A 24,734-nucleotide genomic window follows, 5' to 3' on the forward strand; every position below is an offset into this window, starting at 1 on the left:
CAGGGTTGGATATACTCCAACCACTTCTGTCCCTACTCCTGTCACAGGCCTCCTACAACATTTGCAAATCTTTGTCACCTCGACCTTCATCAAATCTGAAGGTGCTCCCATGCAGACCCTGATGTAACTGATGGCAAAGCATGCTACTTATATGCCTGCAGAAGCAGAGAATACATAAAAGGCAAATGATTCACTTAAAATTCTTTCTCATGAGCAGCTGAAGAGTTTGAGGCCAATCTGAATCCTCACACAGACAGAGGAGGATAAGGGGGCCTTGGAGCCAGGGAAATTTGTCAGTCTTTTGAAACAGGCTCTTGACTTCCCAAAGCCAAGACTGGAGATTCCTAAAGAAGCAGCTGCCTGTGGAGATGGGGCTGGCATAGGCAGTACAGAACAGCATGAGGAGGGAGACTGGGAGGTGTTGAAGGTGGTTTGTCTTCCATGGCCTGGTGACTGGGTTGTGTTACTTTGCAGAAATGGCAAACTGAATGCAAGGTGAACAAGGTGTCTGGCTTGGCCTCCTGGTGTCTCCTCCAGGCTGTCTCCTGAAGCAGGCTTCAAATGGAGCTGGAATTCTGCTTCCTGCTGGTGAGTTGGTTTGGAGCACTGTGCTTGTGTCCTGTTTTGTGTCTCTAAAGGCCGTGTGGCTGTAGCAGCCTGCCATTGTTAATGGACAATAGAATGGCACAGGAATGATAACAGAGGGAACTGCCAGCTTGGTGTACAGATCCATTGTCCTCCAGGAGCACTGGCAGTTAGAGGGCCATCTGCTTGGCTCTCAAACAAAAAAGAAAGCTGTAAATACACTTAAAATTGGAGATGGCCCTCTGAGGGTTAATGAAAACCAAAAGGAGTTCTGGTCTTTGCCTGGCTCTGAAGGGAACCGAGTGGAGCATTCAGATTTCCTCGTTTTAACTTGTCATTTAAGCTTTTTATTCCACTACGGACTAATTGGGACAGCAGGGGCTGTTAAAGGAAACGATGTAAAACTTGATCTCTGTATGCTTCCTCTGGCTCCCCAGAGCATCATCACAGTAAATAAGAGGTTTGCCTGTGGAGATGGATGCTGAGAGCAGTGATTTCCCTGGTAGAACTCTTGGGGAATACTGCGTGCCATTCCCTCCCTAGGTGCCATAAGCACTGGGATTGCTTCCCCGTCGGGGTCTGGGTGTACTGGATAGGGGGTGGGGGAGGCAGTGAGAAGAGGGAGCAGCGAGGAGAGAAGAAGGGACAAAAACCTTGCAGGAGGAAAGGCGGCAGCAGCACCTGAAGAGGCTTTGATCGGAAAAGGGTGTGGAAGCGCGGCGGTGATTCCTTGTGGAAGCTGTTTGAGGGATGGCTTACCGCACCTCCTCCCTTCGGCATCGTCTGACGGTGGGAAAGACCTAAGGACGCTACCGCATCCTCCGAGCTGGAGAAAGAGGCAGGGAAGCCCTGCTTTCGCCTTTGCTGGGGCACGGCGGGGCAGGGCTGTACGGGGGTGTTGGAAGTGTTGGTCGGGGATCGGGCAGGGCGGCTGCGGTGGTTACCGGGGAAGGGAAAGCGAGCTCGGCTTGCCCAGCCTGTGAGAAAGTTGCCGAGGAGAGGGAGAGGAGAGGGAGAGGAGAGGGAGAGGGAGAGGAGAGGGAGAGGAGAGGAGAGCGGGGGCGGCAGCGCCGGGGGCTCGCAGTGACGCAGCTCCGGCGGGGCCCCCCGCCCGCTCCTCCGCCCCCGCTCCCCTTTTAAGCCGCGCCGGAGCCGCCGAGCGCAGCCCAGCCGAGCCGAGATGGGGCCGCCGGCGCTGCTCGCCCTCCTGGCGGCCGCCGCCCTGGCAGGTGAGCGGGGACGGGGAGAGCGCTGGGAACGGCGGGGAGCGGCGGAGGGATGGATGGACGGACGGACGGACGGGCTGGCTGGCTGGCTCCGGGGAGGCGGCGGTGGGTGCGGGACCCGCAGCCTGGGGTCGCCCCTCGGGAAGGGGCGGCGGGGATGGCGCTGGGCGAGAGCTCCCCGCCTGCTCCGCCTTTATTTTTATCCCGGTCTTTGCACAAAGACTTCTCGGTGCCGCTTCGTTCCAGCGGTGCTGCTGGGCTTGTGCCAGCCGGTGCTGGATGCCGGGAGGTGATGGCAAAGTAGCGGCTCTGTGGGTTTAACTAGCAGAGATTTTAATTTTTTTTGCACGCGGCATTAAATACAAAAACCCCACGGTGAAATGAACCTTAAACACAATAGAATGAGGTGGTGGCTTGGCTCTGTAGTGTTTTATGCGTACTTACATCATTGGTTGAAAGAGTCGGTGTCATTCTGGGTTGAGTATTTTTGGCTTTAGGTCTGTTAGAAGTCTCCACGCTTCTGGGACTTGCACAGAGACTGTGAGGAAGTTGGCTGCCTTCAAGTGCCTTTATTGAAATCAAAGAGGGAGGGTGGGATACGGAGGGGAAGAGACCCCAGCACAGAGAAGCTCACACATATATACCATAGATTCTAGGGGGGTTTATTACCAAATGTTTTTTCCTGTTTATCAAAGGTTTATCCTGTTTATCAAAGTACCTGATCAAACAGATCGGGTACTTTACACCCTTTGTGGCTATTGTGCTTTCAAATGTTGAACTGGTTAGACATTAACTTCAAGAACTTTCTAGTACTCCTGCAAATCAATATGCCTAAATTTCAGTGATCCTGCCTAGGAAGACACTGTGACATTTTGGTGAGGAATGACACTGCACTGAGTCATCTGCGCTGATGAAACAAAGCCATGTGGGGATTTCATCAGGGACCCACCTGAAGATCTGTTCTAATCTTGGAGATGGAAGCAAAATCCTTGTGAATTTGTCCTGCATTTATCATTTCTCATGATATTCATCAACTCTCAGCACTTAGGCAAAAATCAAATAATCTGATCACAACTGCCTGGACAGAGCTGGTTCAGGAGGGTAAAGCAGAGCCAGGGCTCAGCTGTGCTCGTGGGGCTGTGGTTTGTTTCGTGCTGTGTGTTCAGGGGCAAGGTTTCCACGCTGGCACATGCTCTGCCTTTGCTCTGCTCTGGAGCCCTGCCTGCTGTGCTCCTGCAAGGCCATGGATGGGTGTCCTGCTGCCTGAGCCCGCTGTCCCTGTCAGGGTGGTGGCCTCACCCCTCCTGAGCACACCTGGGGACGATGGCAGCTGTGTTGGCCAGCACCTTCGGGTGGCAGGTGGCCCCAAGGGAGCTCTTGCCAGCTGGCACTGCCAGCCCTGGGTAAAGTGGGGCACTGCTGACTCCCCACTGCCTTCCTGGCCCAGCCCTGGCAGAGCAACTGCCTCAGGGAGTTATTTCAGGCTCTGGCATGGATTGGAGCCTCATCCTGTTTCTCCAGACAGGTTAATATGAGGTTTGTCCAATACCATTTGGTTCTCCTGACACTGTTATGATGCTCCCTCTTTGTTCATGCTGCCTTTCACTGTTAATCAAGCTCTTGGGAGCTTTTGAATGACAGCAAAGACAGTGGGTACAATCTGACTTTGTCTTCCTGTGCCACTGACAGCACTCAGGGGGTGGCCTGAGGTAGGAAAAGATGTCCAGGAGTTTTTCTGCTCTGTGCTTTATCCCATCCTGGGTGTCACTCACAGCAGATGTGCTGTGGCTGCATCACTCAAAGGACAAAATCAATGCTTGCCCTGGAGCCTGTCAGGTTTTCACAGGGGCTGGAGGAGCAGAGGAGCCTCCCAAGAAGAGCTCATGAAGGGGCCCATACCTGTGAGTGGAGCCTGGGGATGTAATAGCAACATCCCCAACACCTGTGGGACTGAGAGAATCTCTTTTTAAGACTAACACTTGTTTTGGTGGGAGGGCTTTGTCTCCTGCCTGCAGCAGCCTGGCAATGATTTGCATACTGGGTTAGTGAAGGAGCTGGAGCCGCCTCAGGCAGCTCTGAACGCCTGAGCTGCGGGAGAGGCTTGGCTCTGAGCTGCACCATCCCCTCACACACCACCTGCCACTCTGGGGGAGGCATGCAGTGCTATTTTTGGGGAATCCCTGCTGTGCTCTCCTTGTGTGGGTTCCCTTCTCTGATGGCACTTGTATAGGCAGGGAAGGGCTGGGGGCTGGAGAAGCACATCCCTGCATGTGTGTTTGGGGGAGAGCACAGAAATATCAGTTATTAGTGTATGATGCTCAGCTATTACACTCTGAGTCAGTGCTCCAGGGGATGTCTGCTTCCTCTGCCAGCACAGAGAATAAAAAGGTTGTGTTCTTTAAATAGTGCAGGGCTACGTGCTCCTGTCTTCCTTGGGACAGTGCTCATTCTCCTGATGCTGAGAGGTAAAACTGACCTCCTTTATCTCCATGATGTGCTGTGTGCTCATCTGTTTCAGGAGGTCTCTCACTGACCCAGCCAGAGAGAGGTCATGGTTGTATTTAGGACTGTCTGACCCGTGTGAGAACTTCAGGGCTGCACCTCAAGCTCTGTGTGTGTGCTGTGATTCTGCGCCTTGGGAGGCCTGCACTGCCAGGATTCAACAGGCCCTGCTTCCACACACTGCTGTGGGGTGCCACAGGGGCTTAACCTTGCTCCTGGAAAGCTCCAGGTGCATGGGAATTGACATAGCTCATTAATAACACACAGCACATTTATAACACACAGTTCATTAATAACACACAGCAGCCAAGCTCATTAACCAGCTGGAGACATTGCAGCAGTGATGGCAAAATCAGGCAGCACGGAGGTTTTATGGGCAGTAGTTTCTTTCCAAAAGCAAATTCCTTGGCCCAGGTACAGTAGAACTGGTGTAAGAAGGTGTGAGTTATCCCACATGTCCCCAGGGCACAGAGAGTGAGGGATGGGTTGTACTGCCTCCTTCCAGAGTGGTTTTCCACTGAGATTTGAGGGGGTTTTGCTTATTTCTTGGAATGATAATGGACCACTCAGGGAATGGAAATTTTCCTGTCTCTTCTGGCTCTCTCCATCCTTGCAGGAGGCACTTCCAAGTGAGACAACATTTCTCCAGCAGGACTGGGACAGTAGCTGCTTTAAAGTCTTAAAGACTGGTCTGCTGTTGGCAAGGGGAGCACCTAGAGCTTCTCCAAGAAGCCAAAAGATTCTTGGGGTGCAGACAGGCCTTGGTTGTTGGGTTTATTTTTTTTAACAGGTGCAGCTACATAAGGACCTGGTTTGAAGTAAAGTTCCATTTTGGAATTTGAACGTGGCTTTCTTTGGTGTTGCATTTTTTGTGGGTGGGATTATTCTTGGTGTATATTATTTTAGTGCTACAAATGTTACCATGCCTCTTCTCTCCTGCTATGCCTCAATTTTAGGTGGCTTTTCCATCCAAATAAGGAAAGATTTCATGTGGAATGTGCCTGGTTTAGTTGACTGCCAACCCAAAACCCAAGCTGCCTCATCAGACCAATTTGACTGAGGACTCCTGTCAGTGATGCTTGTGTTAATGAATCTCTAATAATTGGTTTTTCTTCCAGGTGCCAGTACAATTCCAGTGGAGAAAGACCATACTGAAGAAATGGTGAGTAGCTGCTTGTCAGACCAGCCTCAGAAAATACCAGTGATGTGTTCTCCATTTCTTTAAACTCTCAGGACAATGCTTCATTTTTTTCCTAAGGGTAAATTTTTAAAAAGCTGATGGCTGGTGTGAGATTCAGAGTGCCTTTAGCTGCCAGGAGATGCCTGCCTGCACCTCAGTGTGTTTGGTGGAAATGGGAGCTGCCTCTTGTGTCAGTGTGGTACTTGTGAAGCTCTGCATTGTACAGCTGCTTGAAAAGTGATCTGAAATGTTGCACAGTACATGTTATTGTACTGACAGCTTTGAGGAAAGATGAAATACCTACAGTTACCTACTGTGTTACAGACTCACTGCTGTAGTCCTTCCTCTTCTTCTGTGGAAAGAGATCTCCCCCTGTGTGATTAAATAAATGCCATCAGCTGCTCCCAGAGCTGACACCAGACCCCCTGCACTGGTTGTTGCTGTGATCATTTAGATCAGCAAACACCTGGTGATAACCAGAAATTGTTAAAAGACAAATGGCTCTGTAAATGTTTCATTGTCTCCTCCCAGTCATCCCCACAGATTGTACCCCCACAAACAGGAGCTCTTGTTGTCACCATCAACTTCAGCACCTGAAAATCATTTTATATAGAGGACATTCTTTGGTAGTGCTTAGAATTAGAGCACATTGTGTGACTTCCCTAAATCAATCAATTTTCTCTGCTCCAGACAGCCCAGTTGAATGTTCAGTGCTAAAGACCAGGCAGGACTCAGAGCACACAGAGGTGGAAAGGTGTGGAGTGTGTCCCTGACAGAGGACATGGAGGTGTTTTAGTGTATTGGCAGTCCAGACTGCCTGTGCAGCATCCTCAAATGGCAGATCCTACAGGATAATCCTCATCCTTTGAATGTGTGTTTTGCCTGTTTATTTTATAGGTGTGTTACCACATGTTGTTTGACTTTCCTTTGTACTGAGTAGGGTATTTAATATTTTAAAAGGTATAAAAGAAGCCCCTTAGCTCTGCAAACAAAAGGGGAGATAAAAAGACCTGTCTGTTCTCTTCCTGCTGGTACAGGAGTGAGGGGCAGAGCCCAAATGTACAGGATTACTCAAAACTCATTAATAATAACAGCCTGAACTCTCATCTCCAACAGGCTTTTCTACCAGCTGGGTCAGAAGTGAAGTGTCCATTTTTGCCATTAGGATTTCTCTCCTGTTTTGTCTCCTCCAGGTGACGCGGTGCATTGTGGAGGTTCTGTCCAACGCCCTGTCTAAGCCCAATGCACCCCCCATTAATCCTGAATGCAAAGAAATCCTGAAGAAGAGTAAGTACAACGTTATCTGCACTCAGGAAAGGAGTTTGGTGCATGGATTCTCTCTGGTGATGGAGCTGGTGAAACTGGTGCCTCCAAATTTCAGTGCCAGAATTCTGGTGTCCTTCTGTCTGTACCTCTCAGGGAACAAACAGCCTGACCTGGGAATTCTCAGGGGTTCTTGCCTGACACTTGTGGCTCCCTCCTTGAACCACCTGGAGAATCTGAGAGGACTTGACAAACTCTTTAGGTAGCCTGAGAAGATGAAGCATAACTATTGCAAAGCATCAGATTTCTTTGATTTTTTTTTAGTCAATTTTGAAAAAAACTTTAAAAATTTACAAAAAAGAATCTCTGGTGTTTTGGGTAGCTCAGAATAGATGGTTGTATTTTTATTGTGAATAAGCATCTGTGATGGGCCTGCTCTGGCATTCAAAGAACAGAACACAACTCCAGATCCCATTGTTTTTAATGGGAATGAGAGCTAGCTTGACTCAGTACTAAAATGTGATCACAAAAAAAAAAAAAAACAAAGAAGGAAATTTATTCTGGAAAATCCAGGGGAACTTGTAAAATGCCTATTTAAGTGGAGTTAATTAGTTAGTTAATCCTTTTCTAGGCAAGCATACAAAATAGTGGCAAACTAATGATTTTGAAAACAGAATTAAGAAATCAGTTCTGTCCAAATTTCCTTGGTACTTTGGGAAGCCAGTCATGTCTTTGAAATAACACTTCAGTGGAGGGTTGGATTACTCCATGATGCTGCCTTTGTTCTTGTAGGTGATAAAAATGACAGAGAGAGAAGTGAAAACAAACAGCCTGAAGTGAGGCATCCCAAGGACCCAGCAGAGACTGAAAAACATCCTCCTGGGAGCATGGAGAAAGAACAGAGTCAGGCAGAAGAGGAATCTAAAAAGTACACAGAAGGAGGTGATGAGGAGAAACTTGCTCATGAGGAAGGTAAAAGCGAGGAGGAGGAGGAGGCTGGACACCACACACCTGCTCAGGATGAGACACTTCACGTGGAAGAAAAGAAGCACTACCAGGAAATTGGGAGAGAGGAGGAGAGGAATTACGACAGTGAGGAGGAAAGCAAAGAGGGGAAGTGTTGTGAGGATGTGGAGGCTGCTGTTGTCACCAAGAAGTCCCACTCTGAGGGCATAAGTGTGGATGAGTTCCGTGGTGGGAGTGATCAGAGCCCCAGGGGCCGCTGGCACCTGGAGGAGGGAATGCAGAGCCCTTCCAAACAAATTCGGGAAGGTGAAGAGGGAGAGGAAGGAAGGAGTGAGAAATACCACCATGAGTCTCAGGAACGTGGCTTCTCCCACCAGCAGCAGCGTGAAGCATCCGAGGAGAGCGAAGAAAGAGAGGAGGGAAAGGAGCCCTTCAGAGGCAAAGGTTATCATGGGAAGCACAGGGAAGGTGACTCCAGTGAAGAGAAGAGGGGCCATGGTGGTGAGAGGGGGGAACCAGCAGGGGGATCACAGCGGGGGGAGGCCAATCTCTGGGAGCAGTGGAAGCAGCGACAGAAACATGAGGAAGAGTCTGAGGAGAAGGGTGGCTCTCCTGGCAGGCGTGGGCCCGAGGGGCTGCAGCAGGAGGGGCCTGCAGAGCGGGGCAGTGAGGAGCTCAGCTGGCAGCAGAGCCAGGAGAGCAGGGACGAGGAAAACAAGAGGCACCACCACAGCGAGGAGAGCAGTGAGAAGTGGCACGAGGAGAGGAGGCAGCACAGTGGATCCCACCATCCTGGGGGCAGGATGCACCTTGCTGATGGAAGCCAGGAGGAGCTGGCCAGGTACCTCAGCCAGGAGAGGCAGCGCCGTGTGGGAGGGAGAACCCGCGGAGGGAACAGGCAACAGGAGGGGGCCCAGAAGGCCCGAGAGCACAAGGGCCAGGCCAGCAGGCACTACAGCACTGAGGACAGCCTGGAGGAGGAGGAGGAGGTGGAAAAGAAGCATCACAGCAGTGACCAGGTGGAAAATGAAGAGGAGGAAAGGTTTGCAGAGAGAGAAGAGTACAGAGGCCATCTCCCTGCAGAGAAAGAGAAGAGAACTGCAGCATCCTACAGGCCGTTCTACCCACTGGTGTGGTGGAAAAGCCAGCACTTGGACAAGAGGGACAGTGCAGGGGAGCAGCTTCTGGAGAGCAGGGAGGAAGGCAGGCCTGCCCTGAGTGAGAAGAGCCTTTTCCCTGAGTACAATGACTACGAGTGGTGGTCAGAAAAGCAAATCCAGAGCGCTCTGAAGCACAGGCGCAGCGAGAAGAGGAATCCTGGCAAAGTGAACAGATACGATGTGGAAAGGCAGTACAACAAGATGGATCAACTTGCACAACTTCTCAACTACAGGAAGAAGTCAGCTGAACTCCCAGGGCTGTACAGCTCTGGAGAAGACCTGAAGAAGCGTCGGGTGGCTGGCAGTGACAGAAGGAGCCTAAGCCAGAGGCCCCTGACAGAAGAGGAGGTAAGTGCACAGCAGTTTGTCTGAAAAGCTGGGGGAAACACTCCCAAATCCATTCCCAAGGCAGCTGGGAAACTGCACAGAAAAACACAAAGATTAAGTCACAGTTAAGGTGTGGTAGATCTTCAATGATTTAAAAATTTGCTTTCTTTGAACAGTGGAATTTTGAGTTTGCTGAACTACCCCAGGGCACAATTTGTGGGATAAAGGCACAGCTCCTGTCTGCTGCAAGGCAGGAGGGGAAAGATTTTGTTCCCCTTGGGGCCCTGCTTCTCCCTCGAGGCTCCACAGACTGACAAAACAAAGGTGCCATTGTAGCAGGAGCAGAGGGAAAACTGACAAGCACCACTTGGGCTGTCGGGTTGTTTTAAATACCCAGCTGAAAAGTGAGTTGGGTGTTTAGAGGGAAATGAGCTGCCCGTGGACTTCCCAGCTGGAATTGCAGAGCAGAACCTGCACCTGTAAGTCCAGTTCCTATGTGCAGTTCCCACGTAGTGAATCCTTTTTGTTGGACTTCCTGTTCTGCTCCAGCATCCAGGAAAACTGAGCCTACAGCCATCAGTTAGCTCCCCTCAGGCACATCCTCCTGGTGTGTCAGTGTGTCTGTGCATTGTTCAGAGCTGCACACTGATTTATTTAACCAGGTGTGCATTGGTGTTAACGAGCCATCAGGTAAAGGCTCGGTGCACAAAGCTCCTCCTGCTCTCCGTGCCTGAGGAGCGGTGCCCTCACTGCCCCTGTGCTGGCTGTGGGACCTGCAGGGACAGCAGCTGCAGCTGTGACATGGCAGGAGGCCACCTATGGATGGTTATGGTGCTTTAAATCTACAAAGATGAGGCTGTAATTAGGGCCGGCTCTCACAATTAAAATTTTGATGCTTTCCCCAGCCCATGTTCAGTCCAAAGCAGGGAATTTCAGCAATCTCCCAAGTCTTTGTGCACTGCTGTTAACACCTGCTCTGCCCAGGGACTGGGAAGCGGCAGGACAGAATCTGCCTTGGAAATGGCTTTTCCTCTCCTTTCCCTGGAGCAAAACATTTCCCAGCCGTTAACAGCGATGTGTGAAACGCTCTGTTTTCCCAGGAGAAGCAGCTGGAAAACCTGGCCACCATGGATCTGGAGCTGCAGAACATAGCAGAGAAGATCAACAGCCTCAGGAGAGGCTGAAGGTGTCCCGTGTTGTGTGGTAAAGTCACTGCCACTGGATTGTTGTTTGCCCCAAACCCAGGAAATTCTGTTCCCTGTCCACTCTCGTGTAGTGATTTACACAGCTGAAAGTGTCTTTAATTTGCTGTTATGCTCCTGAGACCTGAATGGCATGAATTTTAGTAACATAACCTTTCATGTGGGCAGGTATTTTTAATATGCTTTTGGAGATAATTGTGTTAGTGTTCTTCAGGAATATATTTGTCTGAGTTTGCAATAATAAAAACCATTGATCTTGGACCAAACCTTCTCCTTGTTCATGTGGCTGCTGGGGTGATCTCAGTGAGCTGGTCAGGTGTGTAGATTGTCCACAGAACAGTGGTGCTCCAACACTCTTAAAAGTTACAAGGAGCCCATCTGTGCATTTTGTTTGTCATTTTGCATGGGCACGAGAGGGAACAAGGACTCTGAAATCTCAATAGTGATTTATTTCTTGTTTCCTTCCTCATTTTCACTGCATTTTACAAGGATTATGGCACATTTGAAAACTGGGTTGAGACTGTGTCAGTGTCACTACTGGTGAAGCGGAGCCAGTTTGGCCTTGACCCAAATTAACTCCCCAACATTGTTTATTGCTCAAACTGCTCTATTATGCAAATATGTTTTTCCCATGTCGTTGTTTTGTATTGTCACAGTATCTAGGATAAGCAGCTGTCTACAATGAAGAGATGGTGAAATATACATCCTCTCCTTTTATGGGTTATTCACATAAGGAGGAGAAGAAAAGGGAAGAGAAACTTCCCAAAAAGTAGAAAAACAACACTGGGAAGTTTACAAAAAGCAGAGGTAGATAAAACCTGAAGATGTAGTGTACCTGTTCTCCCAAGGGGAACCCTAAACTGCTTCTTTCCATGAAATACAACCCATTTTCAGCTAAAGCTGCCCTAAAAGAGCATTACTCTCCTCAAAATACTGAATTTTACAGCTTTATTGAGTCTCAGCACTAGATCCCAAAGCTCCAGGTTCTGTCCAGACACTGATGAGGGAGTTCCAGAATGGAGGCCAAGCCCTCCTGGCCCTACAAGCTCCCACTGGGGTGTAATGGGGTGCAGCCAGCAGAGTACTGTCCTCCTCAAGCCTATGCTGGACCTTTTTATTCCCCAAAAGACATAAAAGTAAGAAAAACCATAAATCTCTTTAGGGAAAAACACCCTGTAGTTTAATTGAAATGGCAAATGCAAAGTTAAAAAAAATTATTAAAAAAAAGCCCAACATTGGAAAGATCTAACAGTAGAATAAATAAATATACATACAGCAGTTTCCAAAATAGTCATATCTCAAAAACATACAGCAACTCTCAGAAAATGTCCTGGAAAGTGACAGACAATATTAATAGTGACATTGTTTAAATATTTAGTATTTTAATTTAAGAACATGCACTTTCTCCTCTGTCTTTATTTCAGAAAAATGTGGAGTCATGCTGTAAGCATGGGGTCATCTCTACTATTAGATTCCTCTTTTTATTGTTCCTTTGGAAAAAAAAAAAGTATGATTTTTCCTATTCATTGTACTTTCTTAAATCACAGAACAGAGCTGAGTTCTGTGTCCCATGTGGAGCAGATCACCACGTGCAATCCTGAGGGGAATCCTCTGCTGCCTTTGTGGGAGAATGGAAAGCTGAGCTGGATGTGTTCATTCCAACTCAGCCTTTTAAAAAACTACCTCACATTCAGATTGGGCAACAAACAAACAGAATGTCTGCACTGAGGCTTTGTCTGCTCTTGATCTTCTCTCCCTCTTGAAGTTCCTATGAGTTCAGTGGGATGCTTGCTCCTAAGGGTTTTCCTTGACATTCAGATGATGGGAACTGCTAAGGAGCAGGTGAGTCCTCCCTCTCCTGCAGCTCTGCTGAGTCTCTGACAGATGCACGACAGGCACAGCCCTGTGCTGCCACCAGCACAGGAAGGACTTGTTGTTTCACTAAACTCCTGAGATCTAAGCCCTGAGTCATTCTTCACATGTTAACAAGGAAGGTCTTGAAGTTTGCATCTTTTAGATGATGGCTCTTCCATCTTTAGTGCTTCTGGGTTACTGGAATCAGACTTGTCCTTCTCCAAGACAACAGTGATGCCAGACAGGAGGTACCCTCCACCTCCACTCATGGTCAGCTTGGGATGGCTGCGATCTGGTAACACCTTTAAAGCAAACAAAACAACACAGCACACCCAGAACACACCCCACAGCCAGCACCTGTAAAAATCCACTCTGTGGGTGCTCATCATGTTGAGTCATTTCAGCTTACAGGATAGGATGTCATTTTTTTCCCAGCCACAACAAACAGCCCTTTGGGAAGTGTATTTATCTTAAAAGCAGCTGCAGAGGAGAATCCAGTTACAGAAATCCATATTAATACAGCTGCTGCCTCACTGGTTACTTCTTCATGGCATTGCCAGCAGAAAGATTATATATATATATATATAATAAATATCTATATAAATACATTAAATTTATATTATAAAGCCACAGTTTGAGACTCATGACATGCCATGCTGTGCTCAGAAGTGAGGTACTCTGCAAGAAAGCACAGCTGCTGCACAAAGCAGCCTGAAGGGATTCTGTGATTTCCAGTTCTGTCCTGTCACCTTTCTGCAGGCACAGCACACTTCTGTGTAGGGACTGTCCCTCCAGCTGTGCCCCCTCCTTGCCCTGACTGCCCCTGTAGGCCCCAGAGGCTTTACCTGTGTCCAGGACACTGCAGTGCTGCTCTCACTGTTGCACCTGCACACAGGACCCCTGGCCAGGCCCACCTTGTGTGGACATCTAGGAATTATTAACCCTGTCACTCTGCTACAAATATTTCAGCAAATGTTTAATGAAATGCAAGCAAGTAAAGCCTTTCCAGTGACAGTGAAGCATTAAAGCTCTTTAGAACAGCCCCTACTCCAGGGCAGAGCAAATGCCTGGGCTCAGACATGGTTTCAGCCAGTCCAACCTCCCCCCTACTTTCAGGGAAGGTTTTGCTCCCCAGAATTCCCTGGCTCTGGCAGCCCCCTGCTGCCATCCTTACCTGGTAGTTCCTCAGCCAGGTTTCAGACAGTTTCAGGTTGATGACTCCACCTCTTTCTCTCAGCTTGGTGTAACATTCCAATAATGGCTTAGGAAAACCAAAGAGGAGGTTACACAGCAGAATGGCACCAAGCTTGAACTGTAACAGCTGAAGTAAGGTCCTGATTTACCTCTTTGTATTGGCAGTAGACAACAAAAGGCCTCGAAGGAGCAACAAATTCCAACAAAGAAAGTAACAAGGGTGTGGGATGAAACTTGCTGGCTACAATTAAGCTGCAAAAAAAGTTTCATGCACGTTAGTTTTCAGTTTCTGGAACCTGCTCACCTGGTGACATTTCCTCCTACTTTTAGCACAGCAATCAATTACAGCTTGGAAGTGTCTCATCAGCATGTTTTCATTGCTCTGACAAGTCCCCAAATGTAAAAACAAATCATTACTTCCTACTGGTGTAATTAAAAGGCTGAAGCATTGCTCCCCAAAGTGCAGAATATTAAAAGCATTGCGGGAGCACTCACTTCAGCTGTGTCAGGCTCCACAATAATTCTCACAGTCTAAGAAATTTCATGTTGCTTGCTCTGCTCCAAGACCATTTTGCAAATACAATTTAAGTTTTATGATTGCCAAATGTTGCTTAGAATGTAACCTCAGTCATTCATGACTCTTTAGACTGAGTAGTCCTCATTAAAAGAATATTTAAATAGAGAACAAATCCTTAAAAGGTATGACTAAAACCCTTTTAGAAAGAAACTATGTCCTTGCTAACTTAAAGCCTTTATATTTTGTTCTCCATCCTCATTTTATCATCACACAATAACTTGGATCTACAGATAGTTGAGATTCTCCACCACCATCTCCAGTTTTAATCCAAAAAAGTCACTGCTGAACTACACTGCAAGAAATGGTTGATAATTAGTTAATTAGCCATTAAGTTGTGCTTGTGCAGAAAGAAGGCGCCAATTAAACTCCTTCACAGTGTACAGAGGCTACTGAGATGCCCCATCAATTCACATTTTTCTCCAGGGGAATGTGCAGCACTGGAGCAGAGTTAAACTTGTCTGGCAGAAGGGAGATAAAAATTGATGTTCAATTTTGTAAATACAGCAGAGATAAGGAGGTGAGATAATTCTTTTTCAATTGTTCCCACTTTGGTTGTTTGCCAGCCATGGCCTTGCAGACCATTTATTTCCAATGCAAACCTCAAAGGAATTGTGCTGCATCATGACCCAAGCAGGCACAAAGGAAAGGCTCACCCTATGCCTGGGAATGCTGCACTGGCCCTGCCAGGGGCTCTGCCAGACTCCAGGAAGGGAAGTGAGGGCTGACACGGGAAAAGCAAGTGCTGCTCTCATATGGCAGCACAGGTTGCTGCCTGCAGGGAGCCTGGCCAGGCACCAGGGATGCACTGGGTGAGGGGGACAGGAAGGGGCAGAGGGAGGGACATGGTCTAACTCCAAACACTGCGTGTGCCTATGAACAAATTTCTGCTTCCAGTGTCAGGAAAATGCCATAGTCTATCTCTAGAGTCTTCTTTAAAAGAATACCAAATACCCAATGAACATCTTCCTTTTTCCCCCTCAGTGGCCTAACGTGAGACCTCAACTCTCACCAAAGGAATTGAACCAACAGATGCAGGACAAACAATGTTTTACCACACCACAGCACAGAAGGTAGAAATTTAACTGGAATGGTATTTTCTAAATTCAGTAATAAATACAGTTCAATTCAGGTACCTAAAGCTGGTACCCACCTTTGCCTCATGAACAGCTTTTCTTTACTCTGCCACCTTTCTCCCCACCTCCAGTGTTAAGCATCTTTTTCCCTATCCTTTCCCTGTTTCTCCCCTGCAAAAAATCCCCAAACCCTTATTTTCCCTGTTTGTTTCTAGTCCTTAACTTGAAGAATTTCCTTATTCCATGCCAAGTTTTCTGTGGTGCCTGATCTCAAGGAGCAGAGCCTATAAAAGGCAGATGGCAGAAGGAAGGGGATCAGCCCTCTGGGACAGTGCTCTCAGGCACCATAAATTCTGTTTACCCCCATCCTGCTGGAGCCTTCCTAAAGCCAGGAATCACTCATCCCTTCAGGAATGTCATTTGTTACAGCCTTCTTGCATTACAGAGGACAAAAGGAGGATAAAAGTGATTGAAAACAAATAGACAAATACTTAACAGCCTCCTTGAACTGAGTCAACAACTGAATGTGCTGTTTTACAGGGAAGGAAATGACAAGTGAAGTCAAACATCAATTTTGCCTTTGCCAGGTAGGGCACAAACATTAATTACAGAGATGGTGCAGCAAACAGCAGCAACCAGAGGCAGACACTGCCACTGTTCAGGCAGCTCCATGGTCACAGGCACTGCCACAGACCTGCAGAGCTTTCTACAAACCTCCTTCAGCTCTTCAGTGCTTCAGAGAACACAGAATTACCTGGTTCTGCATGTTTATAAATTCTACCACTTAAATGTGCTACATGAGGTATACCAAGGAGCATGAGTTAAAACATTTCATAGTAGTAAAACCCAAAAATTATACACAAGCATTTGAAAATAACCAGTAAATGTGCAGTAGAAGCTGTTCTGCTTGAATCAATTTATTTCCAGTGAACCAATATCCTCTGGAGGAAAACAAATTAATATGTTATTAAATTAACTGAATTAATGTTACCTGGTTACCTTGAATCACTCCAGCATTTGCTAAGAGCACAGTGACAAAGTCACACCCACCAAATGCTCTTACACTATTTTGGAGCTCAATTTCTAGGAATACATTGATTGTGTTTGTTTTTAAGTTATGATATTAAATCTTTGTGCTAAATTGTTCCTCAGGAGTAACTGATCCTGGGTAAAACAGGTAAAATAAAGCTTGGATTTTTTTTCCCTTGTAAAAAGGAAATTAGTTTCTAAAGACATCTAATTAAAAAAAAAACAAAAACAGAACAACAAATTTAGTTTCACTTCAATGAAATGAAAACCTCAGGTTCTACTTTGCTAATTAGCATCCTGTTATTTTTTTGGGAGTCATTTTGAATGAGATTCTACCTGGGTTCTGGCTTTCTTTGGATAGATTTTTTGCATTTTTAATATTTGCTCATATTTAGTTGACTTTTAGATCATTTCAAGCCATTTAAATGAAAGAAAAAAATCTCAACCAGTGCCTTTTGTGCCCCCAGTTCTCTGCTCCATCCCATGGCCCCCATGGTCTGGGATGTTTCAGAGCACTAAACTGGGAACACCACTCCCAAAGTGTGACAGCTCTAAGCAGACTCACCCATCAGCATTCTTCTCTCTCAGCAAAGCTGCAGCTTCTTGCAGCTTTTTCCTTCTCTCCCACTGTTTCATTTGCTTTTCCCGAACCTTTGAACAACAAAACAAACAGTTGGTACTTTAACTGGTAATTATCTATCAAATCATTATTGCCTGGCTGCATTTTCAGTTTTTGAATCTTAATCTAATACAAAAGACAATTTCCAGAGTTCCACTTAAACACCTGACTAAGCTGCATTTCAGCAGGGCTGGTTCAGACAGCAGAATTTTATGTCCACAGATGTTGTGAAACATGAATAGCCACAAGACCTATTCTTACATTTTCTTTATTTTCTTTTTCTTTGTTCTCTTTAAACTCTACATCTTCAGCACTAATGTCCATTGTGTCTTGCTCCTCTGTTGGATTGATGTCCATTGGTGCTTCAGGGGCAGGCTCCTCCTCTGCTTCCTGCAGGGAACTCTGCTTCTCCTCACTCAGGCCATTGCTTTCCTCTTCCACCAGGGTGTTCTCCTCAGGCTCTGCAGGCAGAGTCTCTGTACTGAATGTCCCAGACAGGAGACTCTGCACTTTGCTGAGAGGAAATTCATGAAGATTATCAAAAAAAGGTTTGGGAAATCCAAAACAACTGGTGGCAGCTCTAACAGGTCCCCCTCCTGGGTACATCTGAATGATGGATCCATAGCCTGTGGGAGGGAAAGAATCAAAACACATTGGAAAGCCAGAATTCCTAAAAATCTAAAATTCTTTCTAAAATGCTTAAATGAAGGGTCCATTTTAAAAAAAGGAAGTAAGCTGCCTGCTTGTAATCCAACCATCAAATTTAACAAGCTGTGGAAACATGCCTCAAGGTAGGAAACCTTTATTGAAAGGACAACAGTTACTGAAACACAGAAGGACAAGGTAACTCATGGAATATTTGTGTATTAAACAAACATGTACTTAGCATTAGCTCAGAAGCAAACATTAGCTTCTTTCTTCTAATATATGAGCTGTTAGCTCATAGAAGCAGTGACAAATTGCTAGAAAAAGCTAATTTAATAAATAATTAAAAGGCAAAATTGTAAAGTTTGTTACTTATTTATGGAGTTGCTTGGATAAAACCCAAAAGTTAAATTAAAGAGCCTTATTTGGCAAAGAATTTCTTCAATATCCAGGCCCTAAAGGAAGAGCTGTGAGATGTTAAACACACTCAATAGTTAACTGAAATTGTATCTTATTTACTTCAGGAAGTAGCCCTATGGCCAAAAAGCCAATCTGCAGTAGCACTGCCTGTGTGCTTCCCACAGCACATCTGTGTGCACATCATTTCCTGCCTTTCCAGGTTTCTGGAATTTAATTGTCACCTCTACCTGGTGTCTTAGAGTAATGAAACTGATAACTGAGTTCCAAAGACAAATCAGGAGCCAAACTTCTCCTAGAATAAGCTGAAGGAAGTGTCACATACTTTCAGAACACACACTAAATCTGGTGCAGTGAACAAGAGGAACTGCAACATTTCCAGTGCTGTCAGAATTCCAGTGGCACTATTCCTGTTTTCTGCCATTCACTTTCCTGGACTTCCAGGTGTCTGGGAAGAATCTCCATACAAGATCTTCACAGCTTTTTCTGAACTGAATGTCAAAATGCTAAGAGAGGAACTAAATGTTTTTTTAAGCACTGAAAAAAATCCAACTGATGCAAAAACTTTCCCCAGTGGAAAAACAATTTTTTCCTTGAATCGTGGAGGTGGCAAGAGCAGATTTGAAAAGCTGAGGGAGCATTTTGGAGTGCTGCTGTCAGCAGTGTCCCACAGGTGTGTGTTTCCACCCTCCCAGGGTAGCTCACCCCCCATTCTTTCCATCACAGCCCCCAGCACCAGGCCTGCACACGTTTCCATGACAATCATCTTGTTGCCAGCGTGGATGTTTCCCAGAGTCAGCATCTGAGCCAGGGTGTCGTATCTCAGGTGGCTGCAAGACAAGAGGCATTGCACAAACATCAGTTTGCTTACAGACACTGCCCACTAGCCCAGGAACCTGCCAAAAACAGTTGGATTGCAGGTAGGTTTGGGAAAAGCATCAGTGACCTTCAGAGTCACCACACAGAAAATTATAATTGCACATCTGATACTGAAGAACTAGAACTGGAGCCAACAAGAAATCAGCCAGGAAAAGCAAAAGCAGGATGTGGAGCAGGGTGCCCATGGCAAAGTGGGCATCTTGTGCTGTGCCAGTCAGAGAAAGTGGTTTTCCAACCTTTGTTTGTTTTTTCTCTGGCATGTCAGCTTTGTAAAGAACAAGTGGTATGGATGCATCTCCTGCTCCAATAAGGAATCCCCTGTGGTTTTCCCCTGCTTTGCAGGAGCCAGCATCAGCTGTAACCCAGGATCAAAACCCAGCACGTGCACTGAAGAGACTCAGTGAAAGCTACAGAAATTACAACTAACCTTCAATAGTAAAAAGCAGCCAAGGGCAGAGATGTTGGAAGGAGAAGGAAGAAGGTTTGAGAAGCCTTAAATCACACGTAGTTGAAGATTTTAAATCCCAGCATCTTAGATCTACTATTCCTTCATTAAAAAATGTACCAGCCCACTGTTACTGTCTGTAACAATGTATCTCTTAGGAGAGGTGGGTGAAAATCAAACAGAGCCAGATCCCTGGAGTCATGGCCCCATCTGACTCTGACCCCAGGGTCACCCACAGGCTGTTAAACTCCGGAGATTTGAGGATTCTGAATCCCTGACAGGTGAAAGACCACAATTCCTGCCTGTTGTAAGTGGCTGTTATCTTGTTACTGAGCCAGAACCAAAGCAGGTAAGAGGTACCTTAGAAAATCAAAGAGCTTCTGTGTGTGGGCATTAGCAAGGTGGTGTTGTCAGGGAAATGGTGAATTCTGCTGCTGCCATATTAATTAACTGTCAGTATCACACAATCTTTCATTAAATCATAATCTTCACATTCAAGGGAAAGAGAAGAAAGGTGAGTATTGTAAACTTTGGTACACTGCAGGTATTTAAAAAGTATTCAAGTATCTTTCTGTTGTCATTTGAAAAAAGAAACCAAATGCAAACTCACTTAATTTTTCCAGGCTCCCTTGCATAGTACATGGTTGAAAGGATGCGAGTGGATGGTTTCACAACTGTAATAACTGCCTCATATCTGTAAAAAACATAGTCATGGTCTTACTTTAATCTCAGCAATTTAGGGAATTACCAAGTATTTTTCACATTTTAAAATTCACTTACTTTTTTTTCTTCTTCTTTATGTATTTATCTTGAGCAAATTCTGTTTTGTCTCTGAATGTTGTACTGTTCTCTATTAACTGTTGAACTATTTCCTTGGAAGAGACAATTCATTTTTGTTAGAGCTAGCATTTATTTCTCATTCATTTCATAGACAGTATTTTTTGAAACAAGCACTGAAAATATTTCCTTCCAGTAGAGGCATGTATAGCATGAACTTCTCCTGACACTTTTGCAAAGTCACTCTCTGTTAACCAACAGGACCAGTGAGGCATTACACTGACTATGTGCAGGAATTTAATCACACAGTTTTGCATAAAAATCATAGAAATGAAAATGTTTATCCTGGAATATTCAGTAATATTTCATTTAATCCAACTCCCTCTTTGGGTCTCTCTGATTCCAGCATCTCTGAGGGTACCTTTTTTCCCTGTTCCATGCAGTTCCTCCCCTCTGCTCTGGTTAATCACCAGACATCTCCCTCACTCCAATAATTTTTTCAGTCTCACAAATTTTGCCACCCTGCTGTACCAACTCCCTGACAGTGTCTAAGTCCTTAGCATTTATTACTTCCTGCAATATTCCTCCTGATTTTTTCCCTTTTCTAGCTCCCAGGTCTTCCCAGAATTCCAGTTTTGGTTTCTTGGTCTCCCTGTTTTAATCTCCCCCCTTTGCCAACCCAACTCTCCCTCATGCTTTCAGATTGCAGCTGGAGGGATCATTGGGACCTCCAGCAGAACCAAACCAATCCCACAGGACTCTCCTTGCCTGGGGTTTATCTCCATGCCAGCACACAAGAACAAAAATGCTGCTGTTTTGGGTTCTGTGATCCAAGCAGTTTAACTGCTAAAATTATGGCTTCTATTAAACATGGAGGGGACAAATGAAAAAAAGAAGTATTTTCAATTTGGACACTGCAGCTCCCCTTGTGCTTTAAAAACCTGCTCAAATAACAGAGTGGTGCAAGAATTCCTCACTTCCTGTTGTGCTTTTCAGGCCATTATTCCTTCAAACACTTAACGTGTGTGATTAATGATTTGAAACAGGATCTCTTTCTTTTTTGCTTTATTCTAGGAAAAAAAAAATTCAGTGTCTGGGTTGTTTTGTAGGGTTCTTTTTATGATGCAGTAAAATTTACAGTGAGGAAACAGGGAAGTGTCCTGCATCACCAAGACACACCATTCACAAACAGGAATTCAGATTTTAACAGACACACAGAGGAACGATATCTATTGCTGCTAAAGTAACTCAAAATGAATATTAGTTACAGTCCAGAAAGCAGAGTTAATAAAAGCACAGGAGGTGCATGGCACAGGAAACACAGGAAAGGTGCTGAGGACACACAGGGAAGTCAGAGGGATCTTCTGCCATGGACAGTGAAAACAAAAACCATCAAAGCTGTCAGCCTGATTGGCACATTCTTCTCCAAGAGATCACACAACCATGGAAACACAGGAACCATTCCAAACCCCTTGGACCCAGCAGGAAAAAGCAGAAAACTGCTCCAAAGAGCAAGATGCAACCAGGAGCTGAACTTGAGCTAAGCATGAGCAATTTCCTGCTTTTCTTAGAAAGGGAAAAGCAAAGAGCAGAGAGGATTGTGCCTGACAGCATGTGCAGAACACAACTGGCTGCAATGCCTTAGGAACAATTTTAAACGGCTTTATGAAAGGTGCAGGCTTAAATCCCAACCCCTTTTCTAACAGAACAGAACCGATCTCTTGGGAATACTCTGAGTTTTCCAGGTGCAGATAAGCAACCAGCATCAGCCCTGTGTGGCAGGCACACTGCTGGTACATTTGTTACCCAGTGTCATTTGATAAAACTTCACTGCTTGGCCATAATCTTTTCCTACACCTTTGACAGTTTAATTATTGCACAGTTTTAATATCCCTGTAATACAGAAACAGTACTTTGAACCTTATACACAAGCAAAACTAAATGGTGATTATGTGAGCTGTACTTTTTTATCTGTTATGAATTCTGATGCCATGAAAATTTATTCTTTACTCTCCTCTGACAAAGTTGCCAACCTTACATAAAGTTTTCTCTGAAAACAGCTTTAGCATTTTTGTAAAACAAACAAAAAAAAAAGACTTGACCAGATGAACCAAGAAAAAGCACGAAATCTATGCACAGATAAAAAGAATATCCTTTTTCAGAAACTACAATATAACCATCAAGGTAGCACAGAAATGACACCAAAAACCTTATTTTTTACCTGTCCTTTAATACCCTTGTCCTTCAAAGCCTTTATGTCATCATGAGTCAGTTTTTGAGACTTCCCATCGTCAACTATGTTACGATTATCTGTCCCTGCTTCCTTTGTTTCTGAAGGAAAAGGATATAGATTTGTAAAATCTACCTCCAAACAAGTGGGAGAAACACATGATTTTAGTGTCACAGAAAGCAGATTTCTCGTGGTTAAACACACATTTTTCATGGCCTAGCAAAGGACAGCCCAATCAAGGAAATGTAATATGTGAGGTAAAACTGAATGTAAATAAAGTCATCCAGACTGAGGCTCAAATCTTCTCCCACATTAAAAAGATTATTTGTTCCAGGACTAGTGAAACCACTGACAAGACAAAACCATGCACTTCTATGACAGAAAGAATATAAGCAGCAAGTAGTTAACAAATGATTAACAGAAAGCTTTCCCAATTTCTTTGGTATCATCAAAGAAACAAATGAATTTGAAATATTTTTTCCAACTGCCAATCCTCTGGGATACCTGTGCTTGTCTCTTCCACCTCTTGCTTTGGCTGGAGGTTTCCACCACTGGTTACTTCAAATGTAGTTCCATAGATGTGTCCGATGGCATTATCCAGGTAGAACCACTGCTTCTCAAAAATGATTTTTCTGAAATAACAGAACAGTGAGTAATACTTAAAGCATTATTTTTATTGTAGCTGCAACTCTCTATACTTGAGTCTAAACTATAGCTTTATATATGACATGCCCATCTGTATCCCCAAAGAAAAGCAGGACAAGCAAAAAGAGTGAAATAAACCACAAAACCCACATTGAACTGAAACTGGTCAGGAAAAGAACAAAGAACTTAAACAAACCATATAGGAAGAACTTATTTTCTTTCAAGTTCAAAAGAATTTTCAAATGACAGATAAAATCAAGCTATAGCACCTGTCAACGTAATTTTTTAAAGTAAAAAATATATTAAATCCAAGCTGGGTCATGGAGAGTAGTAGCAAAAAGATGAGCATGGTCCTGTATTTTGCAAAGCTCCTCTGAAACAACATTTGCCAAAAGACTATGAAGAAAACAAGCAGCAATCCTTGAAATGTTTCATTAAAAGAAATTTAATTCACCATCCCTTTCATTTTGATTGCACCAAGGCAGGTTTGCATTTTATCTTCCTTCACTAAAAACAGGATCCACAAAGCCTTTAACTTTCAGGCTGACCAACAAATGCTGCCTTGCTATCCCTGGAAATGCCAATCTTGGCAAATGAAACAGAGCTATGCCACGCTCACATTCAAGTCAAAACTTGCCAATATGAGCTGTAATTATGCAAATTATACTCAGCACTAATACTGAACAAGATCATTTTCAAGCCAGTGCCGTTCAAGCATAGCACCTTGCAATCTCCATCCTACTGCATAACCTGGCCACATTACCAACACTGACTTACTGTCCTACAGAAGTGCCAGGGGAGAGTCCAGGCTGTGCCCAGCGGTTTCAGCCCTCCCAGACGGGCTGCAGGTGCTCTCCTGTTGTTATCTTGTTGTATTTCATATCTCTAGAGTCCCATACTGTTACAATCATATTTCTAAAGCCCATACCGTCTAGCTGATTTTCTACCATGCCGCTTTTCTCTGCTGTGCAGCTCCTCATGGTTTCACAGGGGCTCCTCCAGGGCTCTCAGCCCACCCCCTTTTATCCCAGCTACCTTCATGAGCCACAGCTGCTGCCCAACTTAGGACTTCGCAGCTGCAGCTCGTTTAGAATAACTGGGGCCCACTTACCCAATACATAGATTTTACAGGGACTCTCACTACACTCTCCTACTGTGCCAACTGGCCCGGGAGAACGAAACGGGAGCGCTTTGCTGGCACTAAAGCAGCAGCAGCCAGAGCGGAGCGCCGGCATCCCTCGCACAGCACACCGACGAACACGCTCGGGGCAATTACCGATCCCCAATAGCACCTCACAGACACCGGCAATTACCGATCCCAAATAGCACCTCACAGACACCGGCAATGACCGATCCCCAACAGCCCCTCACAGGCACCGGCAATTACCGATCCCCATCAGCACCTCACAGACACCGCGGGCCGCGGCGGGCGCCCTGCTCGGCTCCGCTCCCACCGGCACCGCCAAACCTCCGGAATCTCCTCCAAAGTCCTATCAGCAATGTGGCCAGCACATCTTCCGGGTTTAAGGGTTTTTTTTGCCACAGGGACCGAGACAACATTAAAACCTTTCCCGCCGCCTGTCACACGACTCTCGTGGGGCCGCAATTCCTGCCTGGCGCTGCGGGACCGAGACAGGGACAGGACCGGCACCGGGACCCCCTTCCCTCCGGCGGGGCCCGCCACAGCCGCACCGAGAGCGGCAGGGGCGGAAGGCGCAAACCGCGGCCGAGGCACCGGGAGGCACGGAGCGGCACCGGGGCCGCGGGTGCAGCGCTCACCTGCGGCGCAGCACCGACACCGCCTTGAAGACCTCGTCCCGCTTGAGTACGGCGCAGTCGCCCTCACGGATGCGCGCGCTCGGGCCGCCCTCCATGGCCGCCGCCGCCGCTCGCGCCGGGCCCCCGCGCACGCGCCGGAACAGTGCGGGAGGGGCCGCGG

The 24,734-nt window shown here is 46.0% G+C and overlaps 2 protein-coding genes across 4 annotated transcripts; one reads left to right on the plus strand and one right to left on the minus strand.

Moving 5' to 3' along the window:
* The first annotated feature begins 474 nt into the window (after positions 1–474).
* Positions 475–10,677, plus strand: CHGB (chromogranin B). Of its 2 annotated transcripts, none has more exons than XM_074536954.1 (5): positions 475–588; positions 5,432–5,475; positions 6,687–6,780; positions 7,549–9,230; positions 10,310–10,677. In XM_074536954.1, the coding sequence occupies exons 1-5, from the start codon at positions 489–491 to the stop codon at positions 10,391–10,393; spliced, it is 2,004 nt and encodes a 667-aa protein (XP_074393055.1). In that variant the 5' UTR covers positions 475–488; the 3' UTR covers positions 10,394–10,677. The 2 variants fall into 2 exon arrangements, with proteins under 2 accessions (XP_074393055.1, XP_074393056.1); XM_074536955.1 differs by lacking the exon at positions 475–588 and adding an exon at positions 1,616–1,814.
* Positions 10,678–11,768: 1,091 nt separating this feature from the next.
* Positions 11,769–24,733, minus strand: TRMT6 (tRNA methyltransferase 6 non-catalytic subunit). Of its 2 annotated transcripts, XM_074536956.1 has the most exons (11): positions 24,575–24,733; positions 22,655–22,782; positions 22,142–22,251; positions 19,924–20,015; positions 19,754–19,837; positions 18,525–18,649; positions 17,019–17,383; positions 16,704–16,789; positions 13,609–13,711; positions 13,440–13,526; positions 11,769–12,567 (listed from the first exon to the last, which is right to left on the minus strand). In XM_074536956.1, the coding sequence occupies exons 1-11, from the start codon at positions 24,667–24,669 to the stop codon at positions 12,394–12,396; spliced, it is 1,449 nt and encodes a 482-aa protein (XP_074393057.1). In that variant the 5' UTR covers positions 24,670–24,733; the 3' UTR covers positions 11,769–12,393. The 2 variants fall into 2 exon arrangements, with proteins under 2 accessions (XP_074393057.1, XP_074393058.1); XM_074536957.1 differs by lacking the exons at positions 22,142–22,251; positions 24,575–24,733.
* Position 24,734: the final 1 nt, after the last annotated feature.

This window comes from Zonotrichia albicollis, chromosome 3 (genome assembly GCF_047830755.1).
Source record: "Zonotrichia albicollis isolate bZonAlb1 chromosome 3, bZonAlb1.hap1, whole genome shotgun sequence".
NCBI classification, from domain to species: Eukaryota; Metazoa; Chordata; class Aves; order Passeriformes; family Passerellidae; genus Zonotrichia; species Zonotrichia albicollis.

Excerpts from the sequence above, each read along its gene's own strand:
- CHGB (XM_074536954.1), top strand. The coding sequence starts at position 489 with ATGCAAGGTGAACAAGGTGTCTGGCTTGGCCTCCTGGTGTCTCCTCCA. Across the intron at positions 589-5,431 it reads TGGAATTCTGCTTCCTGCTG|GTGCCAGTACAATTCCAGTG; the intron begins GTGAGTTGGTTT and ends TTTTTCTTCCAG. Across the intron at positions 6,781-7,548 it reads CAAAGAAATCCTGAAGAAGA|GTGATAAAAATGACAGAGAG; the intron begins GTAAGTACAACG and ends TTGTTCTTGTAG.
- TRMT6 (XM_074536956.1), bottom strand. The coding sequence starts at position 24,669 with ATGGAGGGCGGCCCGAGCGCGCGCATCCGTGAGGGCGACTGCGCCGTA. Across the intron at positions 22,252-22,654 it reads GGTGGAAGAGACAAGCACAG|AAACAAAGGAAGCAGGGACA; the intron begins GTATCCCAGAGG and ends CTTTTCCTTCAG. Across the intron at positions 12,568-13,439 it reads CCTGGCTGAGGAACTACCAG|GTGTTACCAGATCGCAGCCA; the intron begins GTAAGGATGGCA and ends TTTGCTTTAAAG.